Raw genomic sequence first — 23,136 nt, forward strand, 5'->3', positions numbered from 1 at the left:
TACTTGATTGCAGGGCCTTTTACCTGCAATGGAGACTTTATTCCCAACTGTGGAGCACAGGTATTGTGTGAAGCACATATACAACAACTTCAAGGTTAACCACAAGGGCATGGAGTTGAAGAGTGTATTATGGAGGTGTGCTGGCACAACATTAGCCAGGGAATTTGAGAGAGGGATGGATCATCTTAAGAGTTTGAATGAAGAAGCTTGGCAGTACCTGGCTGATATAGAGCCTGCACAGTGGACCAGATCCCACTTTTCTTCAAGAGTTTTGACAGATTGTATGGTAAACAATCTGAGTGAGAGTTTTAACTCTATGATTTTGAAGGCTAGAGACAAGCCCATCTTATCAATGCTGGAGTGGATCAGAGTTAGGCTTATGAGCAGGCTATATATAAAGAAGGCTGGCATAGAAAAGTATGATGGCAATTTGTGTCCAAGCATACAAAAGAAGTTGGAGCAATTAAAATTAGAGTGTAAGAGTTTCAGTGCAGTTCCTTCTGGGAGGTTTGCGTATGAGGTTGACAATGGAGGGAAAGGCATGTGGTGGACTTGGTAAATAGGACATGTAGTTGTAGAGTATGGGACTTGACAGGAATCCCTTGCAAGCATGGAGTTGCAGCCATTTTTGTGAATCGTGAGAAACCAGAAGACTACACCCATCCATGCTACTACAAGGATGCTTATGTGGAGACATACAAGACACCCATACCTCCCATGCCTGGCTAGTCTAAGTGGATGTCAAGTGGCCAACCCAAGCCTGTTGCACCTACTGTCTATAAGCCACCAGGCAGGCCACCCATGAAGAGGAAGAGAGATGCTGATGAGCCCAACCCTTATAAGGTGTCTAGAGGAAATAGGCCAGTGAGGTGTGGAAGGTGTCAACAGGAAGGGCATAATGCAAGGGGATGCAAGGCCAATGTCACTGGTGAGACAACATGGGAGAGGAGGCAGAGATTGCAGAAAGGGAAATCTGTATGTTTTTACAAAAAATTTTTATTCAAATGCAAAATTCCAATAACTGACACTGTAAAAACATGCTCATATTTGGTTGCAGGGAAGTGGAAGGCCTTCTACACAGAGGCAAGGATCCCAGGCCCCATCTTCATCACAGACCCAATCCTCAGCTCAGCCCCCACCAACACATCAGCCTTACACTATGGCCTCATCCAACCAGGCAGCAGGGTCACAGCCACAAGCTCCAGCTCCACAGCCACAAGCTCCATGGTCACAGAACCCAAGTCAATGGTACTCTTCAGACTTTAGGTACACAGTTAGAGGAGCTCCTTGGTTCTCTTCAAGCCAGCTAACACCACACATTCCTGCAGAAACATGGGACAGTAGACCACAATCATCACAGGTACTGTAGTGTTAGCTTTGATGTTTTATTCATAAAACTGTGATGCTGGTAGCTAACATGTGAATCCTTATACTTTGTAGCCTACAAGACCACCTGCTACCAGAGGAGCTGCTTTGAGAGGAAGGGGTGATGCAGCTAGAGCTCAGAAATGTAGAACAAGAGGTGGAAAGGCCAGCTGTGGTGTGAGAGGCAGGGGCAGTGGCAGGGGCAGTAAATGAAGACTAAGTCAAGACACTTTTGTTGCTATGTATTAGGGTTATGTAGTGTTAGGGTTAGGCAGGGCAGACAATGGCAGGGCAGACAATGGCAAGTCACTTTTGTTGCTATGTATTAGGGTTATGTAGTGTTAGGGTTAGGCAGGGCAGACAATGGCAAGTCACTTTTTGATATAGCTGTTCAAACACTTTTTGTATTTTTGTAAGTTTTGTAAACATTGGGCAGCTGCAACTGTTTTAGTTGTTGTACCAAATGTCTTATATTTACTGGTGGTTGATGAAAGACTATTCAATGCCACCTTCAAATATGTATACAATTTCCCAACTTAATGACAGGTGTTCAGAATTATTGTTCTAATTATTGCAGTTTGTCATATGCGTTATTATTATATGAGTTTGTTTATGTGTGCAGGGTGTATGTGTTGAATAGCAGGTGTATGTGTTGAATGGCAGGTGTATGTGTTGAATTTGTTGTCTTTTCTTGCAAGTTGACAGATTGTCATGCACTTTAAATTCACTTTCAACACAATTATCTTCACACAATGCACTTTAAATTCACTTTCTACACAATTGTCTTCACACAATGCACTTTATGCACAAACCAACACAGCTCACAACATCCAACAAAACACCAACACCAACAGCTCACAACTCACAAGTAGCCAATTCACTTTAAACAAAAATACCAACAGCATCTAACATAAATAACACTTTATCTTAAAAAGGCTTATATTATTAAGTGGCTTCAAGCTTATATTACATAGTTCTCATTCTCAAAAAATTCTTTCATAGTTCTATTACAATACAATTGAGGACCAGCTTATATTACAACCCATCACGCAGACTCAATCTCATCATTCCAACATTTTCACTTAAGCCAAAACATGAAAACAACATAACCAAAACAAAAAAAAAACCATAACAGAATTAGTGCAATTCTGCACTTTCTCTCTTGCTTTAAAGCTCTCACTGCTATCTCCTTGGCTTGAACAGAGGAAGCTCGAAACTTTCTCTCCCTCTCAATTGCTTTTGCTGCCCTGTCTTGAGCAATTTCTGCCATTTGGGTAGCTTCTGCTGCTGCTTGGGTAGCTTCTGCTGCTGCCTGGGTAGCTTCTCTTTCCCTTTCACATGCAAGTTGCAGCTCACTCCGCAGTAAATCCAGCTTTTGTTGCACCAAATGGGCAGCTTCATTCCCACGCACACAAGTGAGATTATCAATCCATCTAAAGAAAGGGCACTTGGGACCAATCTGTTCATAAATTGAATTGAACATATCACATTCCAATCTCATGTGAATAAGCTAGATTAAGTAAAAAGTATACTTACCTTATATCGGCTACAACCCAGAAACCTTCTCCCAAAATTATCCACTGTCAGACTTGTTTTCAGCATACAAGTCTCATATGTACACAAATGCCCACATGAACCTGAGTAATTTCCACTCGAAGAAGACATCGATTATCAACTCCCTGTGAATCAACGCTATCATCAAAACTTGAAACCCCAGCTTAGAACCATAAAGCAGAAATGTCGTACCTGGTGATGATCTATCTTCAAATATTCAACGACTCAAGACAACCCAAAGTCAGAACCTCACCCTCACACGAAAGCACGTTCAGAATAATCAAAGCCTCAGATGCAGAATGGATTTTTCGCGTTTGTAGGGCTCGTGGGGAAAAGAGAGTGAGTTCGTGTTGTTTGATCCATGTAATGTTCTAATTTGGCATAAAAGGGTGTTTTTCTAACGTCTGAGGGTGAGGTGGGTAACGGGGGGGTAACGGATTGATGTACAGGTGGACAAAGTGATAAGTTTTAAACCACTGGTAGGTAAAGTGTAATCGGGCCAAACCTTAGGTGGGTTTACTGTAATTATCCCATATTCTTAATTTTGTTTAGACCACATTTTTTCTAATATGACATATATGTAAATTGTAGTGGCAATTTTTTTTAATTGTGATGTTAAAATAGAATTGTGATAATATAAGAAAATTGTGAAATTAGTTTTCTAATTTTCTGTACAATTATGCATGTTTTTAATCTTTGAATTAATTTACGATGTCTTTTTAACATATTGTGATATGATTGAATTGATATTATATGAATGCATTATGTGATGAATATGTATCCAAAGGGTTTATGAGACTCTTTGGCTCATCTCTATAGTTAGAGATTATATTGGTAATTTATGCAACATGTATATTTTTATTTGTTGTTATTGTGGATGGATAAGACAATTTTTGAAATTATTTGGTAACAAGGCATCCCCAAATTTTTTTTAATTACAAATAGAATCTTTGTAGTAGGGTACTTAAATATGTAATTTTTTTTGGGCCAATGTTTTTTGGCAATTTTTTGGGCCATTGTTTTTGGCAATGTAATTTAATTTTGGAAGCCATGTAAGGGGATGTGTTTCATGGTTACGTATAATTTTCAAATTTTTTCTTAGCATGTTGTATGAAATTACCAATAGGGCTTATAGTGGAGCCCATGCACAATGTGTTGTGCACAAAGATGTATGGACACATGTTATATGTATGATTTTAATATGTGGATGGTGTGATGTTTAATTCTTCACAAAATTTTATTTAAAATCAATTAGATGTGTTATTCCAATTTACATAGTGAGAGATGATTATGAGCTTAGCAAAATTTTCGATCTCATTATGTAGAAAGGAATATCATGATCTAGTTGGATTTTTGGAAATAAAATTTAAAAATGTATGTGCTAATGTCAACTTGTGTAATGAATGTAGTGAGCATGGCCATTAAGAATGTAGTTGCTGATCTAACTAAAGGAGAGAAACTAGATGGAACCAACTATGGTCTGTGGCATAGAAAAATTCAATATCTGCTTAATGAACAAGAGGTCCTTGAAACCCTAACCAATGTGATGATGCGACCTGAAAATGGGAATACTGTCCAACATCGCTGTGACTTAGAGGCCTATAAGTCTTGGGTTAAGAAAGATCGTTGTGCACGCTTCACTATGCTGAGTAGCATGCAGATTGATCTTATTAGGGAGTTTGAGGACTACCAAATGCCAAAGAGATGTGGAACCAGCTTAAGATTGCCTATGGAGGGACTTTAGCAACTGGGTTGTGAGCTCTTACTTTGAAGTTTGAGCAATATGTTACGGATTCAAAGCATAGCATGGATGAACATCTAAGGACAATGTCTGCATTGATTCGTGACCTAAAGGCTGCTGGTAATAATCTCTCTGATGAACAACAGGTCATAGCGGTGATATGTTCACTGCCTAAAACCTACTTGGGGGCAAATGAAGCTTGTTTTGACACATAGTGAGAATATCAAGACTTTTACTGACATTTCTTGTCATCTCGAGCTTGAGGCAGAGTGCATAGGGGCGCATTAAAAACACCCTCCTTGTCGCCCAATCTGGGCAGTGGAAGGCATTCAGGCCTAAACCAAGGAAGTCAATACCGTACCGAAGGCTATACCGGTTTGGTCAGCGGTACGATATATTTCGGATACTGGTCAATACCGGTGTATCATTTCGGGTTTACTGCTATTTTTTTTCTATTTTATACAATAGACAATGTTATATTTCTAATAACTCAATATATCACTTTGGCAACTTTTTATATTTTTTGGTGGAGTTAGAGCATTAGTAACAGTGAAGTTATATAGTTATTTTAGTTTCACCAAAACACAAAAATGCATGTTACAATAGTGAAGCTATAGCTAAAATTTTTAAAAATTTTATTTTAAAATTATGATAAGTTACTGACTCACCCAGTCAACTATCGGAAGTCCTAACTCATTAGGATTTCATTTTTTTTTTCATTCTTTTTTTCACTCCACACATCTTGCTTACAGTTGTAGCCCATTAGTCTTTCATTATAAGTTTATTTATTTATTTTTTTTCATTCTTTTCTTCACCTCCACATGTTTTGCTTTGAAGTCTTGTCACTTGCTTCTTGACTGACTACTTTTCTACTTTCAACAGAGTGTACCAAAACTAAAAAGAGAGACAGATAGACATGTTAAATGAAGAAGATGAAGGGGCTGTCGAAACAAAGGCCGGCGAAACAAAGGAAAAGAAGAAGAAATGCGTAGCAGAGACAAATACAAAGAAGAGGAGGAAAAACCGAGGTAAGAGTGAGGAGGTGGATCTTGAAATTTGGGGGGTTTTTTGAGTTTTTTTTTTTTTTTTTTTTTTTTTTTTTTTTTTTTTTTTTCGCTTGGTATCTATTTTCCGGCTGAAACCCGATATTTATCTTGGTATGTCCGAAACGGCTCCGGTACAGCCGATATTTAAACCGAAACAAAACAAGAGCATTTCTGTACCGGCCTAAGCACCAGTACGGCAAATTTCGGCTGTACTGGTCGGTACGGTACAAAATTAACTTCCTTGGCCTAAACACAAAGGACAATGCCAAAGGAGCTGGTAACCTTAGGCCTAAAGAAGGCAAGATAGTAAAGTGCCAAAAGGGCAAGCGTGGTAAGAAGGATAAGGTAAAGATCAAGTGCTACAATTGTGGTAAGAAGGGTCACTTCGCTCGTGAGTGCATTGAGCCGAAGAAGGTATCCTTTCTTAATAACTTTGCTATTACTTATGTTTGTACATATGTTTTTGTTGCTCATACTATTCCTGGGTGGATTGTAGATTCAAGAGTAACCAAACATATAGCCAAAGATAGAGTTGGGTGTGTGAATTACAAAAAGATACCAACAGGCACACAGTAAGTTATTTTGGGTAACGAAGCTCAAGAAGAAGTCATAGGAGTTGGAATCTACCAGCTCAAATTGTGTTTGGGACGTATGCTACTTCTTCATGATGTGCTTCATGCACCTGGTGTTCAATGTAATCTATTTTTAGTACTTGCTATGCTTAGACTTGGATTTAGTTTTCGTTTCGATGGTTCTCAGTTGGATTTTTATTTAGATAAAACCTTGTATGGACATGGTTATTTATCTAATAATTTCTTTATGTTGGATTTAAATCATTCCTCTTTTTCTTTTATTGCTCATAATGATGATGTTTCTGATTTTGTAATGTGGCATGCTAGACTTGGACACATAGGAAAATATAGATTGGCTAGACTAGCTAGAAAAGGCCTATTGGGGTCTATCACTAATGTAAGCCTACCTATGTGTGAACCTTGTCTAATTGGAAAGGCCTGTAGGAAGCCTTTTGCTAAGGCTCTAAGGGCAACTCATTCTTTGGAATTAGTCCATTCGGACATATGTGGACCTATGAATATTAAGGCACGCCATGGCACCTCTTATTTTCTCACATTTATAGATGACTATTCACGTTTCAGTTATGTCTATCTAATCTCTCATTGCTTTGAAGCATTAGATTGCTTTAAGCGCTATATGGCAGAGGTTGAGAATTAGAAAGAAAGGAACCTAAAGGTTTTTTGAATTGATAGGGGTTGCGAATATTTGTCTAAACAGTTTCAGGAACTGTGTGAGGAAAAAGGGATACGTAGGCAATTAACAATTCCTGGTACTCTACAACAAAATGGTCTTGCAAAGAGAAGGAATCGTACTCTATTAGAGATGGTTAGATCGATGATAGCGCAAGGTAACCTTCCAATTTCATTTTGGGGGGATGCATTGTTGATTGCTTCCTACATCTTTAAACGTGTGCCTTCTAAGTTAGTTCCCACAACACCATATGAGTTATCGACTGGTGCAAAACCCAATTTTGAGAACTTGCGGCCTTGGGGTTATGTAGGTTTTGTTCACAGTACTTCCCATAAGTATGGGAAATTGGGCCTTAGAGCAAGTAAGAAAATCTTTATAAGATATTCAGAAAGCTCAAAAGGGTATGTAATGTATGGTGAATATTCTGATGGTGGAATGACTGAGATAGAGTCTCGTGATTTCAACTTCATTGAAGATGATTTTCCAAGCATAAGTGAAGCAAAATAAGATCTTCAGCTTTATGAGCTGCAAGAACTTGAAGGTGTCATACCATCTTTGGGTGAGGGTGGAGAATCACAACTTCATCTTGAAATCGCCAAAGATAATGGGAGTGATTTGGCTCTTAGTGGGAGCAAACCGCTAGATAGTGACACACAAGGATCCAAGGTACGTAGAAGTGAACGTGGAACTATTCCCTGTTGTCATTTTGAGATTGAGGGGGAATCTTTTATATGTGATTCACTAGACCTTGATGAGCTTGCTTCCTATGAGGAAGCATTAGCTTCACCTGCTTCACATGAATGGATAGTTGCTATGAGGGATGAGATGAATTTTGTGGCAAAGAATCAAGTTTGGGAGTTCGTTGACCCTTCGCCTGGGCGCAAGACCATTGGAAACAAGTGGGTTTTAAAAATAAAGCGCAAGGTAGATGGATCAATTGACAAATATAAGGCTCGTCTCGTGGCGAAAGGCTATACCTAAAGAGAAGGGATAGACTATGAAGAGACTTTCTCCCCAGTAGTGAGATTTGTCTCTATTCGCCTTATTCTAGCTATTGTTGCACATTTGGATTTGGAATTTTTCCAAATGGATGTAAAGACCGCGTTTCTCAATGGAGAACTAGACGAGGAGATTTATATAGATCAACTTATTGGCTTTGAGGTCAAGGAACAAGGGCACGAAGTGTGTCGCCTTAAGCGTTCCATTTATGGCCTAAAGCAAGTGTCTAGTCAATGGCATTTCAAATTTCGTAAGGCTATTATTTTGATTGGTTTCGAAATGATGGAAGAAGACCATTGTGTGTATGTCAAACAATTAGGAAAGAGTTTACTTATCCTGTCTTTGTATGTGGACAACATTTTGTTGGCTGGAAATGATATGGAGATGATTGTCACCACCAAAAGGTGGTTGTCCTCTATTTTTGAAATGAAGGACATAGGAGAGGCTAATTATGTGCTTGGAGTTAAGATCTTCAGGGATCGCTCAAAGAAGCTTCTTGGTTTGTCTCAAGAAACTTACATAAAGATGATCTTAAAGCAATTCCGTATGCATAATTCCAAACCCATAGACACTCCAATTGAGAAGGGACATACATTAAGCCTTAAAGATTGCTCTAAATCAGAAAAGGAAAAGAGAGAAATGGCAAGAGTTCCCTATGCAAGTGCAGTTGGAAGTATGATGTATGCTATGTTGTGTACTTGACTAGACATCTGTTTTGCAATTGGTATGGTTAGTCATTATCAAAGTAATCCAGGACCTGTTCATTGGCAAGTAGTTAAGAGGATTTTTCGATACCTTCATGGGACATTGGATCTCATTCTTTGCTATCAGGGTGGAGATTTGAGATTGAGAGGTTATTCTGATGTTGACTGGGCCAGTGATGGAGATAAGCGCAAGTCCACTATAGGTTATGCATTTCTACTTAGTGGTGCAGCTATCTCTTGGTGCAGTAAGAAACAGTCTTGCATTTCTTTATCCACAATGGAGTCTGAGTATGTTGCTTGTTTAGCAATAGCACAAGAAGCTATTTGGTTAAAGATATTTTTCCAAATTCTAAGGGTGACATCTTTTGCAGATGAAGCTGTAAAGATGTATTGTGATAGTATGTTAGCGTTGGCTCATGCTAAAGATCCTAAGTATCATAGCAAAAGCAAACACATACAGACTTGTTATAACTACATTCATCTTGCTATTACACAAGGAGAGGTGATCCTCCAACATATCTCCACTAGCAGGATGGTGTCTGATCCATTTACTAAAGCCATTGCTAGAGATGCCTTTCAAGCTCATGTTAGGAGTTCGGGGCTTTGTAAGATTTGATGTGTTTTTGGATACCTTATGGACATTTATGTTTATTCGTACTTTATGCAATAATGATGTTATTCATTTTGATTCATCTTGTGATGTGATTGATATTGCATACTGAGCGCACATTATTTGAGAATATGTCACTAGGCTTAGATCGGTCTACTCACATAAACGATCACCCTAGCGCTTAAGTAACGAGTAGGATTAGACATAGTGATCACTTTGTTTTTCTGTAAATCAAGTAAGTGATCATCTTGACGCTTAGGGAGGCGTGTAAGATAATATAATGAATGTTGCCTTAGCTAGAAGATGAGACTTATGGGAGTCGCACTTGAAGTGTATCCATAACTTCATGAAGCCTGAATAAAGCCAAATGTGAGATCTTGGATAGGAACTTGATGTGTAATTGTGTTGAGAAACTCAGGTTGGTTGCCTTTGTGGCAATTGGACTAAGATTTGTAATTTGTTTTTCAACATAATCATGAGCATATTATATGGTATAGGATTAAGTGTTGATTTGAGTTTTGAACTCATGAGGGATTAAAGAAACTTGATCGGGTGTGATCAAATAATTTGGGGCATAGACGAGATATTATGAGTGATGTACTATGTTAGTTTAGATGGTGACTTAATATAGTACTCCTACCCCACACCTTCTCGTCTAGGTCACTCCATTTTTCTGTATAAAGAGAGGATTGGACAAGAGATTGAGAGGAGCCAATTCTGACTGTAGTACCTAGTGTGGACGAGTGGGAGATGTTAGAAATTGGGCTGGTTTTGACCCAACCCATAAACCATGGCCCATGGATCATCCACATGGGTTATCTAATAAGTAAGTTTAAATTTAAACTAACTGATATTGGTATGAGTTATCAATATCAGTAGTGGAGTAATTTAAACTTAACAGATATTGATATGAGTTATCAATATCAGTAGTAGAGTAATTTAAACTTAACATATGAGATCTTTTAGGGATCACATATATCTGATAGTAAGTGAATCTCTACCGGTATTTAAAATACTCATACATCAGTCAGAACAGTGAATGAACATACATATAGATTTTGAGTGCTCTCTTAAAATAAGCCATCTCTCTAGGACACCATCTACTGTTCCTTAAAATTTAGAGCGTGGAAATTAAGAGAGACTCTAGTAGCCTCTCCTGCAACTTGGAGGTGTTTTACAAAGGAGATCGTGAGGAGTTTGTAAAGCAAGTAAAGAACAAGATCCGGAAATTTGATGATTTGTTCCACCAAAGGTATGTGTCTATATAACCTCTAGTAAAATATATAACTTTTCAACAATTTGGAATGAAATGCCATTTGGATGGAAAATATTTATGGACAATTGATGTGAGATTTGATTCTTGATCATATTTTGGGTCAATTGTAAAGAAAGGATGACAACTTGACCTGGTACTATGAAAGCAATTTTATGTCTCTTTTTATTTTTATTTTTTATTTTTTATTTTTTTTCAGAAATTTGTATTTGCCAAGAAGAACCACTAATTATGTCAAAATTTGAGAATACTGATGCATTACTTAATCGGCTTAAAAGATCTTTTTATTTATTTTATATTAGAATTGGGTATCATTCCATTTTTTTTTTTTTGCTGAATGGGTATCATTCCATTTAAATTCTTTGTTTAGTGATTTGTAATTAATTACTAGTCTAAGTATTTCCCTTTCTAATTAAATAATTTTTTTAAACATAAAAGGAAAAACAAATCCAAGGGGATTTCATTTTTCTAATTTTTCCTTTGTCTAATAACTCTTGAATTTCTTTCTTGCAATATTTCATCAATTCCTTATTCATTTGAATGGGTCTTGCTTTGGTTGGTAAATCTTTCTCATTGAAGTCTTTTTCATAGGTTGATTCAATATCGTGTTCTACAGTTCCAAAAGGCATTTAGGGGGTTCGAACAAACTTCATTTTCAATTTTAAATTTAAATTCTTCAACTTTTTATTGTATATTATGATCTTCTAGTTGTTTTCGATTACTTGATATTGTAATTCTTGTATTTATTTGTTTTTCCTTCCTTGCTATTCTCTCTTTTTATTGTATCAATGTGTTTAGAAATTGAATATTGTTTTAGTGAAGTGATCTTTCCCTTGAAGGGCAAGTAAAAAATTTGAATTTTACTTCTTGTCCTAAGACGTTATTCCTTCACTGCTAGTATGGAATGGGTATAATAAGGCTAAGAAGGGACTTCCCAATATTACTTTTGGGGTGATGTTCTTTACTAATATAAAAGTAGTTCTTAAAGCATATAGCATTATTACAAACGAGAATTTGCAAGTTTATAATTAATTTTTAGTATCAAATTTCAAACTACTTGCTTGGGACAAAGTTTCCATTGTCTTTTAGTTGTAAGACATTAACTTTGACATTTTAAAATTTTCAAAATTTAAGGTCGTTCACTAATTAAATTCAAGATTGATGTTATTACAAATAAGAACCAAAACATATGAGTGCTTAACTCTTCTTTTCTTTTGGACCACATGAAGGGGGACGATGCTGTGATCATATAAAAAATTTATGTAATAAGCTTACAAAAATCTTAGAAACCCAAAGACAACCATAGACTGTCAAAAACCAGAATCATAGATCAGAACTCTCTCTGTGATGAATCTATCTGTTCCTGAATAACCATTCTATTTGCCTCAACTTTCTGCCAAAGTTGTCTTTCTTGACATTTACAACTCTCTCTCCGGTTCAGGCAGCTGACTTTTTTGTTATTTCTTGCATCATCCAAAACTCCAGTTCCAAGATTCCAAACCGGTCATCATTATTTGACATCGAACAACGTAAAATGCATTCCTTGCTAGCTGAAGTATATAGAACGCAGCATTGTGCTCATTGGCATAACCTCAGGCCAACACTTGAGGAACATTGGCCAGTGATGCTTGTATCTTCTCCTCTGAAAATGAAAGGTCAACCATATTTCCTTGCAAATACTTATCATACGATGGCAGGTCAAAATGGCCATGTCCACACATTGCTGTGAGAATAACCTTTGATTCTCCAGTCTCTCTACAACGAAGAGCTTCCCTAATGGTGGCAGCTATTGCATGAGTTGGCTCCGGGGCTGGTATCAACCCTTCTGACCTAGCGAATTGTATGGCACCTACAACAAAGGAAAGGAACAATCATAGCCTGTCTTCTCTTTTTCCCAAATAATTGTTCCATGCATATACCCAATTTCCAGAAGTATGATCCTTTTTCTAGAGTGCCTAAGATGGTTATTATTAGTTTAAATCCAGCAGATTGTGAAATACCTTGAAAGCATTCTGTCTGTGGAATTGCAATTGCTTCCATATAACCCAATTCATAGATATGTGACATCAATGGTGCCATGCCATGGTAACGCAACCCCCCTGTAGAATGAAAAGTAAATTGTTGACGGACAAGAAAATGTAACAAATCTGAGTTTGCAATACCACCAATACATTACCAGCATGAATTGGGTCTGGAATGAAGTCATGCCCAAGAGTATGCATCTTCATCAATGGAGTCATTCCTGCCGTATCACCATAGTCATATGCATACACACCTCTGGTCAATGAAGGACATGCTGTCGGTTCAACTGCTCTTATAATAGGGTTGATTTTCCCATTGAGCTTCTCTCGGATAAATGGAAAACTGAGCCCTGCAAAATTAGACCCACCACCTGTACATCCTATGATCAAATCTGGGGTTTCACCTATAGCTTCCATTTGTTTTAGACACTCCTCACCAATAACAGTCTGGTGGAGCAAAACATGATTTAGAACACTCCCCAGACAATACTTGGTATCAGCATTTGTAGCTGCAACCTCAACAGCTTCTGAAATAGCTATTCCTAGACTTCCTGGGCTTGATGGATCCATTTGAAGAATTTTCCTACCAGCCTCAGTAATGTTAGATGGAGAAGGGTGTACTTTTGCACCCCAGGTTTGCATCATTAATCTTCGATATGGTTTCTGATCATAAGAAGCACGGACTTGCCACACCTACTTGCAGACTGGAATAATTATTATGTACTCTATATGTAGGAAAAATAATAAAAAGTCAAATGATACTTCAACCACAGGTTTGAATGGTCCAATTTGGACCAGATTGCACTGCACGGGACTACAAGAAATAAGCGGGGATTGTGAGTGGTATCACAAAGATTGGCTCAGATGGCTCTTATTTAATAACATAATAGTAGCTATATCTTTTGCACATCAGATGAAGAAAATATACAATTTTAGACCTGACATATTCAACCTCTCAATTTATAGAGTTATATGATATGTTCATGACAATTTAACCCTGTTGAGCAAGCTAATCACATCAATAACCCAATTTGAATTCAGCCCTTCTTAAAATTTATTGAAATGAGTCAGCTTTTCTGAATAAAAGTGTTCCTCACCTCACATCCAAGTCCAAATAAGCTACATGCAAAGGCCAGTGAACTTCCCCATTGACCAGCACCAGTTTCTGTCACAACATTCTTAATACCTTGCTGAGCATTATACCAGACTTGTGGGATTGCAGTGTTGGGCTTGTGTGATCCAGCAGGGCTGTTACCTTCGTACTTGTAGTAAATTCTGGCTGGTGTGTCAAGAAGCTTTTCCAACCTCTTGGCTCTAAATTCAATTGAAGAATATAAGATACTTCTTGCCATGGCTGACGAAGAAAATTTCCAAGGACAAGAAAATAAACCAATATATAATAGTAAAACAAACCTGATCAGAGGGGTTGGGCGCCATAGACTGTAAACATCAAGAACTTCATCTGGAATGTCTATGAACTTCTCAGTGCTTGCCTCCTGCTTAATCAGCTCATCAGGAAACAAAGCAGATAAATCTTCAGGTTTGATTGGTTCCAAAGTCTTAGGATGCAAATAAGGAGGAGGTTTCACTGGAAGATCTGCAATCAGATTGTACCACTGACGGGGAATTTCGACTGCTTTTAAATTAGCACCCAAAGCTGCTCTTGCTCTATAGCCATTTGAAAGCCTAGGATACATAGGCTTTGTCTTTACTGAAAAATGCTGAAGCCATTGCTTCTCAACTGAAGGGACATAAGTAGATGAAGGATGTTACAAAGAGTAAGATGATAACATACACCAATCACTAGTGTGCAACCAAAAACTCTAAGATTAACCAGATACCATTTTGATGGGTTTATATTTGAAGTAAAAAACTTGCAAGCCATGATGACTTGAGGGAAAATTATGTCAATATGTCTTTTCAATGAGTTATTTCAGATTTTATGGAATTAGATTGATAATGGAAATGGATTTTTCCTAGTATACAACATAGAAAGTATACATATTGGTGGTATTACAATCAGAAAGCACCTGTAAAGGGTAGATGCTACAGTAATTTTATTAAGTTACTTGGAGAAATATGATTTTAATCTAGTCAATTTTTCCCTCTATGTCTTGCTCTCATTGTACATGCTCTCCAGTTTGCTTCTTCAATTGAAAACCACCAACAGAAGGGGCTTCATATTCTATATATAGTGAAATCTACAAAACAGTGAGGTGTTATGCAACATTAGTTGGAGAAACCTACTAAACACTAGAGATCTCATAGCCAAATGCTTTGAGACCAAAAGTGTGAAAGGCCTTCTCATTAGAACTTTGTGGGACAGACTATTAATGCAGGTAAAATACAAACTAACCTTTCACCCAGAAAAATAAAGTGAAAGAAAAAGTGTTATGGTTTTCTACGCTCCATTTGGAGCTATTTCATCATGTTTTTCCAAGCACATTGACATAGCTTCAGTGTTTACTATCATCTGTAGTGACACTTACATCTTGAATGATGGGATTTTGAATTAAGAGAATATATTTCCATGGAACTTCCAAAGCTGCCCCAAGTAGTTTTCAATTCTATTATACAGAAGATTAAGTTCTAACTTATATAGTAGCCTATAAAGAAATACTGACTCAACTTGCCACTGAATTAAATGTGTTGATATCATGAGATTTTACCATAACCTCAAGACACCCTCCCCTGATTTTGTTGCAGCATGATGAGACAAATATGGTAGGAAAAACAGCCAGACGGTAATCAAGTGAACACTAATCAGTAAACAACACAAATGTCTGTTGTCCCTATATCTAAAAATTTTACTTCAGTTTTTAATGGAGATCATATTTGACATAACATACTTATTTTCTGTTTGGTTAATGGCCTTACTTTTGTACAATTTAAGTTGCATTTATCACTGCTTCATACTTGAAAGCAACTACTGTAAGAATCATGTTTTGCCATGGACATTTTAGAATTTTGGCACTCTTCCCGTAGAAAACTTCTTCAGCTTGAATTCACAACTTGTAAGCCAGGGGTGTGGCTTGTGTCCAGTGGAAGTTTCCACTGGACACAAGCCGTGTCTGTAAGCCAGTACCTTTCTGTTTCAGTTGCATTCTCAAGACTATGTGGGCAAATGGAAAGACCATTTGCTTGAAGTGTTCTTTTCAATCCTGAATAATTCTTATAATCCATTCTATGCAAGAGTTCCATCTAAATGCAGATCCATCATCCATACTTTCACCTTCCCATTGGCATCAATTTCCTACTTGGGTACAATTCGTTTCTTAAAAAGAAATAAAATTACATACACAAATGCTTAAACACATTTAGGTGATTCCCACACAGCAGTAGGCGAGGTAAGAGTAATGCATCAATGATCATTAACAAAGCTAGCAAGCACCTAATAGAGCATAAACAAGTATTGAAATCACATCCTAGAGTTATACAGTTGAAAAGGCTCAAATAATCATGTCTGCCATGATTTCAGAACCAAGAAGTGCATAAAACCAATCTGAGTTGACCAAAATATCCAGTAGTAACTAAAATGTCAGCCATCCATGTCAAAAACAAACTTCAATCAGCAAAACTGAATTAGGTATTACTTATTAACCTGGGTTTGTACCAAATCACATAACAAAGCAGCTAAAAGCTAAACCAAATTATGTATCAAAAAGGAAAAAAAGTAGAGTAGGAGAAAGTTACCTCTTCCTCTTGTTGCAAGTGAACTAGGAACTAGGTTTCCAAAGAAAATAGAGTCAGTGGCCATTTGACCCTTTCCCTCTTCTGGGTTTAGTTCCAAGTTCCAACTTAATTCCTAGGTTGTGGTTGTAAAATTATAGTATGAGTTTGGGGTTTTAGTTTATAGTGGTTCAAAACATAGCAACAGTGGCCATTGGGAATGGCCATGGGCATTTATGAGGAAGCAGTTAGTCAAAACTTGATATATCTGACTTATTGATTCCATTATTAAAACATGCACATGCGGCCAGCTTTCACAAAAGACAAACAAAAAAATAGGAACCGAAAGCTCTCTACTATTGAACTTGTTTGTTGCACAAACAGACTGCTGACACGGTTTGAAGTACAAATGGGTCTTCGCTTGATAACTGAGTTTTCTTTCCATTTTTTTTTTTTTGGCTGAATAGAACTGAGATTCACCATGATGCTTGTTAAATTTCCTCCCAATAATAATTCCGAAATCTTCCATAACTTTATAGTTGAGCTAAGTTGGTGAATTCCTGTTCCATAAATTATTTATCTATACAAAAAACATGTACGAATTTTAAAAATCAATTATGAATGTTTACACTAAATATAAGCAATACGTATGTTGAATTAAAAAAAAATTATATCATTAGCTAAATGGTCAATGACATTTAATCTATAACTCTCATATTTAAAAAAAAAAACATTCATATGATTCCCCTCATTTCTTCAACATTTAATTCAGCCACCTCCTCCTCCAATTAATTGAAGTGCAAGAAAATAAATCTTTAGTCATCACATACACTTAATTATCATAATTCATCAATAATTAAATACACAACCATAGAAATTGAAAAGTTATAACTGATTTTCCACATTTTATAATGAAACTCATAAAAGGGTGAACAATATGGAAGAATAAAAGGGAGAATTTTTATTTATTTATTTTTTTGGGTGAAAATAAGAATGAAAGGGAGATGATCTACAATAATATATATAGTAGTTCATATTTAGCAAATAAACAACCACTAAATAATTAAATAATTTAGTAACATCAGCTGTACATTGGGTCGTCATAGTAATTAGCAATGACATCATGAGGAAAAATAATAAAATAATTACCTGGCCTGCACTACAAAAATGACCATATATACGTAGCACAATTAGTTATTATAACTACAAAAATTATAATAACTAATTCTGTTCTAAACATCGCATAAATCAAAACACTAATCAATCGTAAAAATATTATTACATGCATAGCTAATTACACTATGCAATCAAATCTTTAACGTACAACCTGAATTACCAGAAGAGAGAATATACTACAAATTTTTTGTTATTGTTGGAAGAGAATCACCGAAGTATTTAGGCAACATCAAGAAAAGGTATAAAAAAAAAAAAAAAAAAACTCTAAACATAATGATAATATGCTACTTTTGATATCACAAATGCAATTGCAAAAATAATTCAAATTGTGATATTCCATATTCCATATCGTTTTGTAAAAAATGTTTTTAAGATTGGTTAAATAATGAATGATATATTCTAGACCTTTCTAATAATATATTCTACAAATAATAAATGAGATCAATGAGCTACTCTAAGCATCTTTTAATTGGAAAATTATTGAATACTTTGGGAGTACCATAAATACGTACTTCCTCCTCTTACATAAATTGTGAGTCCCATAATTACCCCTTTTAATCTTGAATTTTCGTTGATTCGTTTAATGCTTTAGTTGGTCATCTCACTCGTGTATGTGAACCATTTTTATAGAGATACACATTGATTGGGTGGTCTTCCTATATCAGTCACATGCAAAGTTTAAATCATTATTTGATATTTTTTTCATGATCCTAGCACACAATGTTCCATTGACTCACTAGCTTTGCAAAATCTCATATATGAGAAAATTTGAACGATGTCACTTTTTGCTTTTTCATGAAAAATTACATAGAAGAAAAAATTGCAAAATTTAAGTTTGCTATGCCATACTAAAGAAGCAAGGTAGATGTTTTCAATTCAAATGCAATTTATTTCTCTTTCCTATTTAGTTTAAAGAAAAGCGTGCATAGATCATTTTTCAAAAGTTATCTCAAAATTTCAAATTTCAAATTTCAAATGCCAAATGTTAAAGTTACTTTTCAAATAGTGAATCATAGGAGTAATTCAAAACAAAGTACTAATGAAAGATAGGTATTGTGTGGTACCTAACACATTTGCCATATGTAACTGAGTTTCTAAATTCATTATCTTTTGTTCAAGACATGATTTTTAATCTTAGCTTAGCATAGGAGCCATTAGGATATGGAAAAATAATATAAAAATACACTCTTATTCATCAAAATAGTCTCATTTCAGTTTCGCTCTTTTTAAACTATGTTCCTTCTTAGCATCCCAACATTTAGAACAATAGAGCATGGTTGGTCTTATAGTTATATAATTTTTTTTATAAAATTTTTATAAATATTCTATGATCACATAATACTACTAATATGTTGTTCTACATTGTCCACCTTACTCTTATCCTATGATTAAAATTTTATAAGTATTTTATGATCACACAATACTACTGATATGCTCTTCCACATTATCCACCTTCCTCTTATCTTATGATTCACATTTTCTTAAATCTCTCCATCTTAATGAATTATTTATCCAAGATATCAAAAGCCCTTGCTCTTTGGTATCTTTTAACTATGAAGTCTTATAACTCACTCATCTCAGTTTCTAATATTACTAAATTTAAATTCCATGAAATGTATTTTAGTCCTACTTAATTTAAAGCTTTGGGATTCTAAAGTATCTCTTTAAGTTTTTGTTAGGTTCATATTTTATTGTAATTAGCTAATCATTTGACAAAATGCACTTTATTTGTAATTGGGTAGATCTAAGATGAGTTTAGTACTTCAAGAAACATGTTGTTCAAGTATTAAAAACACGAAGATTAGTCCAAGAAACAAGTGAAGAAAAACTGTTCATTAAGTCTCGACAGAAGCTTGCTATCGAGACTTAGGGTTCGTTTGGATACAGCTGAAAATTGAAAACTAAAACTGAAAACTGAAAAATACTGTAGCAAAATAAATTTTAAATGTATGAATAGTACCGTGGGACCCATTTTTAATAAAAAAGTTACTGAAAAGTGTAGTTTGTGGGACCCATGAACAGTGCACGAGAGCACTGTTTACAGAAGAAAAGTCAAAAAGTTACAATTGGAAAAAAAAAAAAAATCTGAAACGCAAACGTGCGTTTGGGAAGTGCAAAACGCGCTTCCCAAATGCACTCTTAATGTGAAGCTCGATAGATAGCTTGACAGTAGCTCGATCTATCGAGAACTACGATTTTAGAATTTCCAGATTTGAAATTCAACCCCGTCATGTGTATTTGTTTAGGATTTTTTCTCACAACCTTAGACATATATAAGACTTATTTTAAGAAGCTGTCAGACACGGATACAGAGACCAAGAGACTTATTTTCTCTGTGTGAAACTACTGCATTTGTACGCTATAGAATTTTGTAATCAAGTGCTTCTTGATCTTCATAGTTGATGAAGTGAAGAATTTTGCGGCCAATAACATTTGTTCAAGTTGCAGGAGTTAGTCACGTACTAGAATCTGTGCAAAGGGCCAATCACAAATTGGAGATTTGTACATCAAAAGGAAAGAAGATTATTACAAGATCAAGTCCAATTGGGTATTGGAGCGAAGGTTCAACAGTAAGTTAGTATTTCAGGATAGGCTAGGGTAGTTGGTAAAATTCCTTATTCTTGTAACTGCTTGATTAATTGTTGATTAGTGGATTCTTGGGAGTGGTGACCTTAAAATCATCCGATGGAGTTTTTGCCTTGTGAGATTTTCCCTATTTTTTAACAAATCACCGGGTCAAATTTATTTTTCGCTGCATTTAGTATTTTTGGTGATTTGTTGGTGCCTCCACAATTTGCATGTAATTAAACCTAATTAATCAACTTGGGTAATTGAATTAATTAACTGGGGTCAAGCTACCTTAACCCAACAGTTTATAACTTGACATTAATTCCCTATCTAGTTTCATATGCTAAAATTATATAATTTGCAAATGGCATATATATATGCACAGGGATTTCAACTTGAATCGATCTTATATATGTTTGGGTATTTGGTATTTTTTGATAACTTATTTGTAGAATGTTTATTAAATTTTTTGGTAAATTTTATGTTAAATGTGTTACAAAAAGTTAATTTTTGCCATTATTATATATTTTTTTAAAAACTTAAAAAAAAGTGAAAAGTTAAAAGCTAAAAAATTTAGGCAAATAAATTTTAAATTTATTATTAGTGTAAAAAGATATGGATTTAATGCTGAACCTTTACACAAACCTATAATAATGTTATAACCCCAATTATCAAAAAATGTGATGGAAATCACCTAGTAGTTACCCTATATTTGTTTTTCCAAGTCTTGTGCCACTTTAACGTAGTCTAGGCGTCCAGCTCCTTTACCAATTTTTTATAATATCTAATCCTTAATGGGATCATGATTGCCCATTCATTAGGGCCCTACTGTCCCCATAAAATGTCTTGTGTAGTTCCATTGTTAGAACTGAGAATAGCTAGTGAAGGTGTTAATTATTTTTGAGCAACAAGACCCCATAGATAGAGAGATATGGTGAGAGGCCCCTTCTATGACAAAAATGGATTGAAGAAAGGTGCATGGACTCCAGAAGAAGATTATAAGTTAAAAAGTTTTGTTCAGAGATATGGCCACTCAAATTGGTGCAAGCTTCCCAAGCTCGCGGGTTTGAAACTACATTATATATTTTGAAGCATGGATGCAGTCTTGGTTTGCTATTGTTAAATAATAAACAAATTTAACTAGAGTTCTATCATATGTCCAGGTGAAATTTTAATTTTTTCAGCGAATATGAATTTGAAAATTCTGTTTATGAAAGTAATAGTTTTTTCAACTAGAAGACAAACATTATTAAGGAAAAACATATTTTCCTGCATGTTGTTTCTCACTATTTACATGGAACAAATTTCTGTTCATGCATGATGAAACTTCATTATATATGGCTTTCTTACTTAATTCTGTTTATTTAACTTTAGTTATTTGTTTCTGGCAACCATATATACATGCATGAGAGAGATAAGAAATGAAACTAATTAAGCAGTATATATGATGTAACAATACTATGATATTTTGGACAGGTTTATCAAGGTGTGGCAAGAGTTGCAGGCTGCGTTGGGAGAATTACCTCCAACCAGGTGTAAAACGCGGAAACTTCACCAAAGAAGAAGAGGACTTAATCATCAAGTTCCATGAAGAAGCTGGAAACAAGTATAGAAACATCTTACTTTTTGCAACTTGATAAGTATAAATTTTTAGGATCCTCAGATCGACCTAAGTTTATGAACCAATATCAACATAAAGCAATAATATGTTTTCTTCCAAGTTCCCGTAAGTATTATACGTGTCTTGTCAAGTTTCTAACTTGAAAAATAATTAGAAATCAAATAAATCTATTTTCACAAACCAGAAAGAAAAAGAAAAAACAAAATGAAAAACAAAACCATATTGTTTTTCAGTTTTCTTGCTCTCCTTCATTAAGATTCTTCAGTGAATGTGAATTGTTTTCCTTTCAGATGGTCTATGATTGCTAGAAATTTACCTGGACGAGCAGACAATGAGATAAAGAACCATTGGCACACACACCTAAAGAAGAATGTAAAGCAAAATCCAAAAACATGTGAGATGAAGGAGCAAAGTGAAACTTCACAATTATGCAAAGCCAAGGAAAATAGAGAATCAGAAAGTGAAAGTCTTCATGCCAGTGATTCCTCTGACCAAAGCTTAGAGAGCTCTCCATTGTCCAAAGAACTATCTTCCACTAAACTCTTCTCTTTGAGCCGTGATCATTCACCTGTAAATGGCATAAATTGCACTGAAGACAGTCTTGCTTCATTGGAAACATCTGCAAATGCCTTTGGAAACATGCACGGGAGGAAATATACAAAGCAAAGATTCGAAACTGAAAGTCTTCATGCTAGTGCCCACTACCATATCTTAGAAAGCTCTCCATTGTCCCCGGAAGTATCTTCTGCTAAATTCTCCTCCTTAGGCAGTACTGATCATTCACCTAAACCTGGCATAAATTGGATTGAAGAAGACAGTCTTGCTTCATTTGAAACATTTGAAGAAGCCTTTGGAGACTTTTGGACTGAACCATTTGTAGCAGGCTACACGTATATCCCAGATGAGTTTCCAATATCCCAATATATTTCATACTATGACGACGGCATTGGCATAGATGTATTTGACCAAGTGATGCAGGTATTGCCGAAGAATTGATGCAAGTTTCGGCAGTACTAGTTATTTTTATCAATAACAATTGTGCTAGAGTGACTGATTGTAAAATATCAAAGTAATAATGCTTGTCCTATTTTCTTTAGTTACAAACAGCTACCTTAATTAATAACAGATACGTGAAAGTGATCATGCAGTCAAGTTTTGCTCTTGCTTCAATATACTGCAGGAAGTAGTTGTTATGCTTCGCATATGCACCTTTTGGGCTAGCTTGTTAAACTCAACTTCCTAATGATCAAAGGAAGTAAGTGTGCTGTTATCTTCTTGATTAGATTCCACTAGTTACTGCAAGTTGAGTGATTCTTGTCCCTCGTTTTTGGATAGGTACGTAATTAGATTATCTGATCCTGAAATATGCATAAACTTCCCGGGGCTATGGAACATGAGAAAGATCAAACACTTTCTTTGATTAATGTTGGATGACACAATGTAATTTCTAGGACATGAAAATGTGATGGTTCATGGATATTTTAAGCAATGAGCAACCAAAAACATTTCAAGGGTTAAACATAGGG

The 23,136-nt window shown here is 35.6% G+C and overlaps 2 protein-coding genes across 2 annotated transcripts; one reads left to right on the forward strand and one right to left on the reverse strand.

Moving 5' to 3' along the window:
* Positions 1-11,674: 11,674 nt before the first annotated feature.
* On the reverse strand, positions 11,675-16,498 carry LOC115975855 (tryptophan synthase beta chain 2). Its single transcript, XM_031096886.1, has 6 exons — positions 16,270-16,498; positions 13,990-14,317; positions 13,674-13,890; positions 12,732-13,269; positions 12,556-12,654; positions 11,675-12,404 (listed from the first exon to the last, which is right to left on the reverse strand). Exons 1-6 carry the CDS (start codon positions 16,331-16,333, stop codon positions 12,148-12,150), a joined length of 1,503 nt encoding a protein of 500 aa, XP_030952746.1. The 5' UTR covers positions 16,334-16,498; the 3' UTR covers positions 11,675-12,147.
* A 4,422-nt stretch (positions 16,499-20,920) lies between these two features.
* LOC115966419 (transcription factor MYB15-like) lies at positions 20,921-22,797 on the forward strand. The gene is made up of 5 exons (XM_031085657.1): positions 20,921-21,053; positions 21,466-21,595; positions 21,901-22,094; positions 22,299-22,588; positions 22,708-22,797. Exons 1-5 carry the CDS (start codon positions 20,921-20,923, stop codon positions 22,795-22,797), a joined length of 837 nt encoding a protein of 278 aa, XP_030941517.1.
* Positions 22,798-23,136: the final 339 nt, after the last annotated feature.

The sequence above is a fragment of the Quercus lobata genome, chromosome 2 (assembly GCF_001633185.2).
Source record: "Quercus lobata isolate SW786 chromosome 2, ValleyOak3.0 Primary Assembly, whole genome shotgun sequence".
Classification (NCBI taxonomy): domain Eukaryota; kingdom Viridiplantae; phylum Streptophyta; class Magnoliopsida; order Fagales; family Fagaceae; genus Quercus; species Quercus lobata.